The sequence below is a fragment of the Gorilla gorilla genome, chromosome 3 (assembly GCF_029281585.2).
Source record: "Gorilla gorilla gorilla isolate KB3781 chromosome 3, NHGRI_mGorGor1-v2.1_pri, whole genome shotgun sequence".
Lineage (NCBI taxonomy): Eukaryota > Metazoa > Chordata > Mammalia > Primates > Hominidae > Gorilla > Gorilla gorilla.
Window position 1 is genome coordinate 189,155,751 of NC_073227.2, and position 12,892 is coordinate 189,168,642.

Here is a 12,892-nt window from a genome sequence, read left to right on the forward strand (position 1 = left end):
ATAAATAATAGCATACAAAAGATCCTCTTTCAGTAAGACATCTGGGTGGCAGGAGACAGCAAACTTTTTACTCTGAGGAAAAAATTTTATGTTTTAGTTTAGGATCTAAAATAGATTCTAGAACTCTGACCTGAGGCTAAGGGTAAAGGGGGAAGATTATTTATATATAAATTACAATATATATGATGAATAGATTGTGCCAGAGGATTGATAGATGCATATATTTAACACAATGAGACCAATGGTAAACAGATCGAACCCACTTTATTTCTTTGTGCTTTTCCAGTCACTTATATACAATTACAATAAAGCAAATCATTCTCTATATTTTTGTTAAATCATCATAAAATGTATGTTTAAAAAGTAGTTTAAGTTTACTAGAAAGTACTATCTCAATAGCTGTATAGCTAACTTATGTAAATCATATTTATGCTAATTGAAGAGAATATATTTCACCTTCAGGATATTGTATTCATTTTTTCTAGCCTTAATAAACATTTTATAAATACTGACACTGGGGATAAAATTACTGATAATATTATATTTACCTTGGCTTCACAGAGTAAAAATTGTTATTCAGTCACATACAACATTCTCGCATTTTTTTAGTCAATCCTCAAACTACCTGAGACGTAACCATTATTACTCAGTTATAAAAAGAAACCAAGATTCAGGTATACTAAATAATTTGTGAGTATTCATGATAGAACATGGCAGGTTTGATTGCAACTCTGTTTGATTCCAAAGTGTTTGCTCTTTCCACTTCATCGTAATGTATTTCCACTTTATCATAATGTATTTTTGGCAAGAAGCATAAGAATCAAAAACGTGACCTGAAAAACTACTATGGAATTATTTTTAAGTGGTTTGCATAGACTTTGTTTTTAGACTTTGTTTAACTTTTCCCAAAAAGTTGTACTCAGTTGTTCAAAGGCTAAGACAACGTTGTCGTCTTCATTTTCACATAGCTCACGCAAGGAAACACTGGAAATGGGGAAAAAAATATAGGATCCACTTTAGTGAGATTGAATATTATAAGAAAGGCTTTCCTTGGTTAGGCAGAAGTAAGGAAATCCCATCAGATGATGAAATTATGTTAGCAAAATATGAGGAATAATGATAAGAAACATATTTCTCCTAAAAAATCTTGTATAAAAAATTTAAGAAAAGATAACAAAACAACCCCATGCAATTCTTCTCCATGACTATTACCAAGAGAGTCTGAAAAGCCATCAAATTCCACATAACTTGATCCCTTCTCCCTTCAAAAGTGCAACGCAAATTCCTTTTCTTTCCTCTATGTATCTCTTGTGGAGTCATTTTGTGTTATTTATGCTACTGTGTCCAGTGTATACTGAAACCCACAGGCAGCTACATCTACGAAGAGGAAAATATTGCTTTCTTTACCTAGATGTGTAAAAAGATAAGGACAACAAGATATGGTAAGCAGAATAATGGCCCTGCAAAGATGTCCACATCATATATTCCCCAGAAACCGATGAATAGGTCAGGTTACATGGCAAAGGGGAATGAATTATGGCTGCAGTGCGAATTAAAGTTGCGAATCAGCTGACCTTGAGATAGGAAAATAATCCTGGATTATCTGGGCAGGTTCAGTGTAATCTCAAAGGTCCCTGTAAGTGGAAGAGTGAGGCAGGAGAGAGTCAGAATGATGTAGTGTGAGTCTACGAACCATTGCTGGCTTTGGAGATGAAAGGGAGCCACAAGCCAAGGAATGCCGGCAGCCTCTAAAAGTTGGAAAAGGCAATAAAAGTAGATTGTCCCTTAAGAGCCTTTACAAAGAAATGCAGCCCTGCTGACAACTGGATTGAGCCCAAGAAGACACATTTTGGACTTCTGACCTCCAGAATTGTAAAATAATAAATTTGTGTTGGTTTAAGCCACTAGGTTTGTGGTAATTTGTTGCAGCAGCATTAAGAAACTAATGTACAGGTAACAAAAAAGGAGAGAAGAAATCCAAGAATGAACAGTACAGCTGGACTGATCAAGGGCTGAAAACTGTCATGATCTGACATCTTATCAGCCTTTTATTATTTGCCCCTACCTTGTTTCCACTAGAGTTCCAGTTATTTTCTAGTGTCATCACTGACCTACCACAAAAATTGATCAGTTCTGTCTCTACAACACCAAATTTCCTTCTGAGTTACAGACTTATCATTGTGACTACTGAACATTTCCTCCTGATTGATATCTCCCAGATATAATGTGATGTGTATAAATTCTAGCTCACTATTTTTCATTCTCATCCCCAAATGTCATGCTCATCCTTGTTTCCTATACATCCTTAACAAAAATAGGAACTTTGGTCATCTTTACCAACTGCATAAATTTTTTTACCAATTTCTTGAATTTTACTTCGTAAATATTTTTCTGATCACTCTTCTGCATCATATTTCAATTCCCTTAATTCAGACCTTCACTCATTTTCACCTGCATGACTGTTACAGCCTTTGCACCTACACATTTCTGCCACATATATAATCCGCATGCTCATGCTCCCCTCATGCTTATGCACTGTCTACACATTGCTCAAAAGATGAAGCCCAAACTTCTTAATGTTAACATAAAGACCTTTCCTGATATAGATCCAAATTCCATTTAAAGTCTCTTACAACAACCCAGCATCTTCCCCCATCTCTGTCAAATGCCCATAATCTCCATGTTGACATAGTGAGCTTGGAGTCTATCCCTGACACATCAGGCCCTTTCTCATTTCTGTACTTTGAAAATACTATTTCTTCTTCCCCATAATTTAAGGCTTAGTCAAAAAATTACCTCATTTGAGACTCTTTCTTTGAATGCAAGTCGCATTAGTCATTCCCTTATCTGCCATCATAGCTCTGACCATGTTTGTAAGGTCTATAAGTCAGCTTCTTTCACTACACATGTAAGAATTTTTTTAAAGCAGGTATATCAATTTAACGATCCTTTGGCCAGGCGCAGTGGTTCTTGCCTGTAATCCTAGCACTTTGGGAGGCCAAGGCGGGTGGATTGCCTGAGCTCAGGAATTTTGAGACCAGCCTGGGCAGCATGGTGAAATCCCATCTGTACTAAAATACCGAAAAAAAAAAAAATTAGCCAGGCATGGTGGTATACACCTGTAGTCCCAGCTACTTGGGAGGCTTAGGCAGGAGAATTGCTTGAACCTGGGAGGTGAGGTTGCAGTGAGCCGAGATCGCAACACTCCACTCCAGCCTGGGTGACAGAGCGTGACTCTCCGTCTCCAAAAAAAAAAAAAAAAATTATGAACCTTTATAGCTCAAATGCTTAGGAAGTGTGTCTCATACCAACAATGCTTCAATACTTCTTGGATGAATGTGTGAATGATTGATTGATTGATTGATTTCCTTGCCCAGGCTTTTGAGACAGCTTCCAAGTCTGTGGAGTTTCTTGGGCTGCTCTGGAGATAATAACTTCAGTAACTATGAGCCACTCAAGGAATACCCCATCTAGAGATATTCCAAGTGGACAAAGCAGTTTCCTTCTGCTCCCAAAAGTTTTACTCTGTTATTAAAAGTCCAAACAGGCCGATTCTGCTCAGATCCAAGATATAAAAAGAGAATTGATTAGCAAGAACCTAATAATGGAGAGAGTTGTGGCAAATTAAATATATAAAAAGGGATAGGACAAAGCAACACCTATGAAGTATTGAGTTGCATGCAGATTGAAGGCTTTAGAAAGATGGACATTTAGGCCAGGAGCGGCAGCTAATGCCTGTAACCCCAGCACTTTGGGAGGGCAAGGCAGGCGGATCACCTGAGGTCAGGAGTTCGAGACCACACTAACCAACATGGAGAAACCCCCTCGCTACTAAAAATACAATATTAGCCGGGCATGGTGACACATGCCTATAATCCCAGCTACTCAGGAGACTGAGGCAGAAGAATTGCTTGAACCCAGGAGGCAGAGGTTGCAGTGAGCCGAGATCATACCATTGCACTCCAGCCTGGGCAACAAGGGCAAAATTCTGTCTCAAAAAAAAAAAGAAAAGGAAAAGAAAGATGGACATGCAACTAAGCAACAGTAGATGGTCAATGAAGCCTAAGAATGGGGTACCCACATAAAGTTTGGTGTTGCTTGGGACCCCACTAGGTTTTGTTAAAGGTGAAAATAGGAGGCCAATATGAAAGATCAGAGTCAGACGGAGCCTGGAGAAAACATCAGAGAAAACACAAAATTCAAAGTATGTAAGTGAATATAAACTAGAGACCGGATGGAACCCTAAGGAGCCCTCTGAAATATCATGTCCCATGTCATTGACATACACTGCTTGTGGTAATTGAGAATACCAGGATCTAGGAGTCAATGAAGCTTTTGAATATTGCTGCCTGTCAGTGCATGATGCCTGGGGCTGAGACTCTAGTCTGGATGAAACTTCATCTCAACTAGACATTGGAATTAATTCTGTTATAGAAATAATACAACACGTTGAACAGACATTCTGCAGAGCCTTTGGGGAGTTGAAACGCATAGCACAGAAGAAGCTTAATGGCACCTTCATGTACCTGGCTTATAGTAACAGCTCAACATTTTTCAAATTATAAATAAATTCTTAAAAAATCTAAAATCAATATTTAAATATATAACACACCTGATAGATTTAATGGTGAGTGCAAAATCCTTCAACAAATAATAAGCATCTCCTTCATTCATCCTAAAGAAAACAACATTTTGAGAATTAATAATACAAAACATTAAAGAACATCCTATTTTATATTTAAATGCTGAATTTATCAGTAACAGGTTGCTTTTGTCTGTCAAGATCTCTTTCCAAAAATTATTTCTGCCACAGACTCCTAGATATTGATCTAACCTATGGCAATGGTGATTATGAATTCAAGAGTTGAAATTTCACAATCATAGATAAGCAATAAAAATAGGAGGCTGGCCATCTCAGGAGATAACCAAAACAGGAAAATAAAGCTCAGGAGGGTAAATTGGAACTAGAGACTCAAAAGGGAAGAAACAGTTGTATCATTTACTAATGTCACAGCTGCTTTATTCACAATGAGTCACTTTTTTTCAAAACAGTGCTCAACATCTTTGAAGAGTGTCAGATATTTTAATACCTTCATTCTATAAGGACTGCTCAACATTTTATGTAAAAAACAAAATTGGTTTCCTGCTTTGATGTGACAGAATGCCCCTCCCCAAATCTATGTGCTCAGTGCCCAAGTCAATTTCTTCATCCTGGATAAATCCAACAGTGTTTACCCCGGCTACTATTTTTGAAAATGTTTTTCCTGCCACAGAACTAAAACAATTGTCATGTACTCAGTCCTCTATCTACTCTTCTCAAATACTGGAGAGCATGCCATTATTTGTTATTCAGTTTTAAAATAACTAATAATGAATAAACAGGAGAGTAATAAATACAAATATATCTATGAGCATGTGCAAATATTTATATCGTTAGAGCACAGCATGATGTCATGTGAGCTGGGCTAAGTGCCAAGATTTTGCTGGAAAACCACAAAGAAAAATAATACCGAATTGTTATTCTCTCTTGCCATTAGTCTCTAAAAAAAAACCAATCTAGTATGTTTAGTATGATTTAACCTGCACTTGAAACTGTAATGAGGTTTCTTCCTTAAAATTCATTAAATTAATTCATTAGAGACGGAGATGGGAGGACAGAGAAACAGAGACAGACAGAGAGGACATACCTGTTATCCTGGACTAATCCTATCAAGGAACCATGTTTGTAGAAATCCAGTGCATAGGCATTAAGCGACATTTTCCTTCCTCGGTTATCAAATTTCTGTGACAACAGCACTGGAGCCTGAGAGCGATTGACACCGATTGTGCCTAGAGTAACCTGAAAAAATACGATTATTCTTAATGTATTATTTATGTATAAAGAAAGTTGATAATTTCTTTTCTTTTTTTTTTTTATTATACTTTAAGTTTTAGGGTACATGTGCACATTGTGCAGGTTAATTACATATGTATACCTGTGCCATGCTGGTGCGCTGCACTCACTAACTCGTCATCTAGCATTAGGTATATCTCCCAGTGCTATCCCTCCCCCCTTCCCCCACCCCACCACAGTCCCCAGAGTGTGATATTCCCCTTCCTGTGTCCATGTGATCTCATTGTTCAATTCCCACCTATGAGTGAGAATATGCGGTGTTTGGTTTTTTGTTCTTGCGATAGTTTACTTATGTGGTGCTTTGTAGATACATCCTTTAGTTACCATTTTTAAAGCCCATTCTTCGCTGTGAAGGAAGAGGGTGCCTTAGCCACACATTGTGGTAGCACCATCCTAAGCAAGAGTGGAGAGTGGCTCAGCTCCACCCCACGAAGATTATTGCCTCCACAAAATACCAATGGCACTTTCAACCATCCATCCACTAGAATATAGAAACACTCACTAGGAAAGAAAACCTAACACCATTTCATTCTCCTTATTGGTGAAAGGAATTTACTTGTAAACAGAATATCAATGAGCTAGAGGATTATACATCACAAGAAAAGAATTCAATTGAACAACTCTAACAATCTTGGGAATGCAATTACCTGAATAAAAAGGAGGAAGAAGGAAAACAAAAAGAAGGCGGCGAATAGTTTTCCCATGTCTGCTCATTTTTTGCAAACTGTACTGTAAAGGATCAATAGAACTCTAGCATACTGTTATTATGAGTGTAAATTGGCACAGCTACTTTTTTTTTGGAAGTTACAAATAAATTTTAACAACTAAGCAAATTCATACATAAATATCTATGAATAATAAGTTGACTCCATGTACTATATGCAGATCAGTGATGCAAATTATAAATTGCAGCAATATCTAAACAAGACTCTATTATTAAAACTTAATAATTTGCAGGTAACCATTCAAGTGACAGGTATCAACTGCGTTCACTCCTGCTGAGACTTGTTTGGCACAGCTACTTTTTAAATGAGTTGGTAGTAGCTTGAAAAGTTTAATATTTGAGTATTCTTATTCCTATATGACTCAGAAAATTATTTTAACCCAGAAAATCAATACCTAAGAGAAACTATTGCACATACACACGAGACATCCATAGCAACACTGTGTGTAATAGCAAAGACGAGAAACAAACACAACTATTCGAAACAGGAGAACAGATTAACAGGCTGTTTGATATTCACACTACAAAATATTATTAAGTACTAAAAATAAAAGAGAGTTTGATGTTGCAGCAGGGATGAACCTTAAGGCATAGCACTGAATGTAAATAAAAGTGACTTTCAGGTGACTGCAGTAACTATTCCTTCACTTTTCATAAAATTCAAAAGCAAATTAATATAAAAAGGGATTTTGTAATATGTAGTTTTTAAAAAGAAAAGTGAAAAACACAAAGTTTAGAAAGGTTGATGGCCTGGGGGAAAAGGGGAGACAAGAAAATGAAACGTGGGAGGAGTACACAGATCCTTAGTACATGGTGTTCATTTAGTTCGATGCTTTAGAACTTATCTATATGCTATAAAAGATATATTTGTATGTACACTTAGCATTATATTAAAATGTAAAATTAATTTTATTGTTAATTAAAATAATAAAAGCAAAACAATTTTAAGAGGTTATAACTTACTCTAGTAAAGTAAATTTGTATAAAGTGAGTTGGGTAAGGTAAATGTGAGGGAATATAGAAAGAAAATGTGAGTTCAAGAGGAAAAGAACTGCAAATTTATAAATCCTCATAAAAAGTTTTCCTGACTTGTTCTTAACTTACTGACCATGGGTATGAAAACACTTTCTTGTTGATATTCCATTTTATACAATTAAAAGAATGATGCATTGGTTTTAACACACCAACATTTATTTGAAACTAAAAACTATATCTTTAGAAAGTATTTAAATTTAGGATAAAAATGTATGTGTTCATTTAAAATGCACAAGATGTATATAGTTTTCAAAATTATTTTAAGTGATACATGACTATGATTTTGGAATAAAATAGAGTTGAGACACCAATGTCAATCCATCATATCAAATGTAATAAAACACTTTTTCTCAAAGTTTGTATTAAAATATAAATTAAATTTCACCAAGTGTCAACATTCAAATGAATTAGCCAGGATCTTCCAAATGTGTCTAGTTCTTTGCATTCCATTTTAGGCATCAATGATGCAGACTGTAAGTAGTATTTACAGCATTTATAGCAGTACTGAGAAAGTCTGAAGACAGTTTTATGTGCTACTTCCACAGCAAACTTGTGTCAATATCAGTAGAGCCTTCAAAGATGGAAGAAAAGTAGTGTGCCTGGAAACTCTCTGAGCAGGGTCCTCAGGCCAACTCTGAGAAACAGAAATCATATTGACTTCAAGAGCACCAATTCCTGAATATATCTGTTGATATATCCAGATTTTTTTTTCCTTTTTAATCTGGGAAATTCGGAGTTCTTTCTAAGCTGCCTAGCAATATAAATCCATTCTTTCTTAAACACCTTTTATTAATAAACCCCACTCTTCACTTACGTGGTTTGGAGTTTCTAGTCGAAGCAAATCATCATCAAAGTTCCCAGACAGACAAACAAATGGTGAAATTGCTACTCTTCCTTCCTTGCAGCTCATCAAATGAGATACGAGTTGAGAGTCTTCACATTCTTTACCTGTGAATTCTGACAATAATAGTTAGGGATAGATTAGTGTTTTGAACTCAGTCAAATTGTCAAACCTCAGATACTTTCTCTAGACCATGTTACAAGGGGAGCCATTCAGCTTCATGTAATGAAGACTGAAATGTTTTGTAAGTTATATCACATAAGGTTAGTAGTACAGCTTGGCACAGAATACATTCAATGAAAGTTGGCTATTAATGTTAGTATCACTATTATAAAAATGTGTATTATATTTTAGTTGCCTTAATCAGTAAGAAATGAAAGACTAAATTTAAATTATATACTCTTATCAGAGAATTATTGTTATTACCTTTGTACTTTTTCTTACTGAACTCAGACTTGCCTTCAGAATCTTTCCTGAAACCATGCAGCCTCAATTAGTAAGTTTGGAAGTAGTGCATGAGAATAAATATATTTTCCATTTATATTCTTATAAAACCCAGATCAGACATTCAAACTGGGCTCCAATTTGTAATTGAGGCATAATATTCACAGACTCCAATCTCACCCCACCTGTGATGGTCACCTTTTTGTATCTATTTTCCCTTAGAAAGCTTCCGTCTATTAGCTCATGAAAAAAAGCGCAAATGCTAAGAGTGTTAACCATGTACAAAACACTATTTTAAGATTTTCATATATGTTAACTTAATCATTTAAAACTCATCAAAACTACGTAGATAATGCTATTCCCTTTCTCATATATCCGTTCAGAAAACTAAGGCATGAGTATGGAGTCTCTTGCTCAAGATCTCACAGCTAATAAGTAGCAGAACCAGAGTTTGGACCCAGAAAATATGCTCAGAATCTGTGTTTATGAAAACTAAGTGTATTTCCTCTCAAGGGAGAGTGACAGAATTAGTCTCTAGTTTCTCTTCATCTCATAGATGCCCTTACTCTGTTTTCCAGGCTTGACCCTGAAGCAGCATTTAACAAGATGGTTATAAATTGCCCTGCTTAGTTTCAGTCTCTTTTGCCCTTTTAATGTCTAACAAGCAAAATTTTTTTCTTTAGAAAGGAAAAGGAATCTCCTCACTTGAGGGCAAAATAAACTTTCTGGGGTTCCACTCTTCTTCCAGAATAAACTATTCTTAGGCAAGATTATTTATTCTTCAAATTGTTCCACAATGGAGGTAAAATATACTTACTGATTTTTGACAATGGGAGTTGATATTCCTGATTCATATCAGCCAGTTTGGAAACAATTCGTAGGAAAGTGGTAAAGTCCTCCATAATTTTCATGTTATATTCATCTAAAGCATCACTAAAATCCTCAGGGAGATCATCAAGGAACACCTAGAAGCCGAATAATTTTCATAGAGATAGATCTATTCACCTTCCTTCAAAACTGAATCATTGGAAGAAGAAAGGTAAAGAACATTGCAATATAATTCTATAGTTATCTATTAATATTTATTCAATAATGCCACTGTTTTATTTTTTCACTGGTGAAGTTCAGGTAACTTCATCTTTTGTTTCTATTTGCAATTATGAAAACAAATACCTTACTCATTACCCTTAAAAATGTATTTTGACATACTGAATCAAAACCACTTTTAAATAGAAGCATGCCCTCAAATAACATTAGACTTGTGAAAATTTCAAAGACTCTAGTGACACTTTTGAATAGCAAGCAATGAGACAAAGTACATTTGCATGCCTAGAGTAAATCTCATTTTGTTTTGAGGGTTTTTTAAACCTCACTGGATTCATTTTGCTAATATTTAGTTAACTATTTTTTCACTTACATTCATGAAAGAGAAGTATCTCTAATTTTCCTTTTCATTATGTCCTAGTCAGGTTTTGGTATTAAAGCTAACTTTTGTCCTTAGAAAAAGTAAATATTCCCTCTTTTTGTATTATCCAGAAGAGTGTAGTGGACTGAATGTTTTATATTTTCTCAACATTTATATGTTAAAATATGAACACTTAATGTGATGGGATTAGGATGCAGGGCCTTTGGGAGATGATTAGGTCATGAGGGTGGAGTCCTCATAACTGGAATTAGTGCCCGTAAAAAAAAGACCCCAGAGAGCTCCCTTGCCCCTTCCACCATGTGAGAACACAGCATAAAGACAACCATCTATGAACCAAAAAGCAGCCCCCAGCAGACACCTTGATTTAGAACTTCCTTTTAATTATTAATTTTTTATTTTTGTGGGTCCATAGTAGGTGTGTATATTCATGGATTATATGAGATATTTCGATGCAGGCATGTAATGTATAATAATCACATCAGAGTAAATGGGGTATCCATCACTTCAAGCATTTATCCTTTGTGTTACAAACAATACAATTCTATTCTTTTAGTTATTCAGCCATAAAAAAGAATGAGATCCTGTCATTTGCAACAACATGTAAAGAATTGGAGGTCATTATGTTAAGTGAAATCAGCCAGGCACAAAAAGACACACTTCACATGTTCTCACTCCTTTGTAGGACCTAAAAGTTAAAACAATTGAACTTATGCAGATAGAGTAGAAGGATGGTTATCAGAGGCTGGGAAGGGTAGCTGGGGGACGGAGAAGTGAATGTTTAATGGGTACCAAAAAATAGCTAGAAAGACTGATCTCTTCTCAGCCTCCGAAACTGTGACAAGTAAATTTCTGTTGTTTATTAGCCAGCCAATCATTGCTACATTATAGCAGCCCAAACGGACTAAAATAAAATTTGTAAAAAGTTGGTGTTATTCTCTTTACAATAAAAATCATGCATATTTAAGGTATACAAACTGGTGTTTTAATATACATATATAGTGATGTTATCCTTACAAAGTTTGGAAGAATTCACCAGAGAAGCCATCTAAGCCTTGGGTTTTCTTTGTGGGAATGTTTTTTTTTTTTTTAAATAATAGATTAAATTTCTTTACTAGATATCAGAACCAGATTAATTATATCTTCCTTGCTCAGTTTGGGAAAGTTGTATTTTCTAGGAATTTGCCCATTTGTTTAAATAGTCAAATATGTTGCTATAAAGTCATTCATAAAATCTTCCTTTGCTCTTTGCGATGTCTAAAATAGAGCCTGTAGTACTGCCCCATTTTCTTTTCTGATACTTGTGCTTTTACTCCCTTATTCTTAATGAGTTTTGCTAGACATTAATCAATTTTATTATTCTTTACAAAGAACCAACTTAGAGGCTTTGTTGATTTCTTGTTCATACAATTGTTGTTAATTTACTTTATATCTGTTCTCATGTTATTATTTCTTTCCTTCTACTTACTGTAGGTTAGATCTTCTTGTTCGTTTTGTTATTTTCTTAAGCTAAAGTTTAAATCATCGACTTTTCAGCCTGTATTTTTTTCTAATTTATGGTTTTAAGGCTGCAAATTCCCCTGTGAGCACTGAATAAATTCCAACTTTTAAGCATTCTTATGTTTGCTTTATTTTTATTTAATGTAAAATATTTTTAAATTTCCATTTTATGTCTTTTTTATCCTTTGTGTATTTATAAATTAATTTTCTAACTTTTCACACAATTGAGATACTTCTGATTCTTCTGGTTAGTGTTTACCTGGCATATATTTTTAATCATCTTACTTTCAAGCTTTCTCAGTTTTTATACCTAAAGTGTGACTTGTATAAATAGCATATATAGTCTGATGTCACTTAATGGCAGGGATATATTCTAAGAAATGTGGCATTAGGTGATATTGTCTTTGTGCAAACATCACAAAGTGTACTTAAACAAACCTAGATCACATTACCTAGGCTTTATGGTACAGCCTATTGGTCCTAGGCTACAAACCTGTACAGCATGTTACTGAATTGAACACTTCAGGCAGCTGTAACACAATGGTAAGTATTTTGTGTATCCAGATATACCTGAATGAAGGAAAGGTACAGTAAAAATACAATATTATATTTATGCAACCATCATGTATGCAGTCTGTTGTGGATCAAAATGTCATTGTGTGGCACATGTCTATAGTTGTCTGTATTTTAAGATATAGCCTGAAAATCTTTGTATTTTACTCAGTGTATTTAGTACATTTACATTTAATAAAACTATTGATATAGCTATTTTCTACCTTGCCATTTGTTTTCTGTCTGAATTTGAACCACTCATTACATATTTTTTCTCTTCCCTTCTTGTTTTTACCAGTTTTTCCTTTTGTTAACATGTATGTGCACACTATTTTACTAGTCTTTTAGCTGTTACCCCAGAGATTATAAGATATAGCTTTAATTTTATATTTCTTAATCTTCCAAAATTTTAAAACATTTAAATGTATTAACCTTCTGAAGTCTTACATTATAATTTTCATAAACTTCAGTTCTATGTAT

At 34.8% G+C, this 12,892-nt stretch overlaps 1 protein-coding gene across 5 annotated transcripts in view; it reads right to left on the reverse strand.

Annotated features, from left to right (window-relative positions):
• Positions 1-245: 245 nt before the first annotated feature.
• The window catches only part of DDX60 (DExD/H-box helicase 60), a 110,508-nt gene continuing 97,861 nt past the window's right edge, over positions 246-12,892 (reverse strand). For all 5 annotated transcript variants that reach the window (XM_055385763.2, XM_031010494.3, XM_055385761.2 and 2 more), the window contains 5 exons: positions 9,755-9,902; positions 8,467-8,609; positions 5,688-5,839; positions 4,613-4,675; positions 246-984 (listed from right to left, as the gene is read on the reverse strand). In XM_055385763.2, coding sequence (XP_055241738.2) covers positions 885-984; positions 4,613-4,675; positions 5,688-5,839; positions 8,467-8,609; positions 9,755-9,902 — 606 coding nt within the window. In that variant the 3' untranslated portion in view covers positions 246-884. The remainder of the gene's footprint in view (positions 985-4,612; positions 4,676-5,687; positions 5,840-8,466; positions 8,610-9,754; positions 9,903-12,892) is intronic.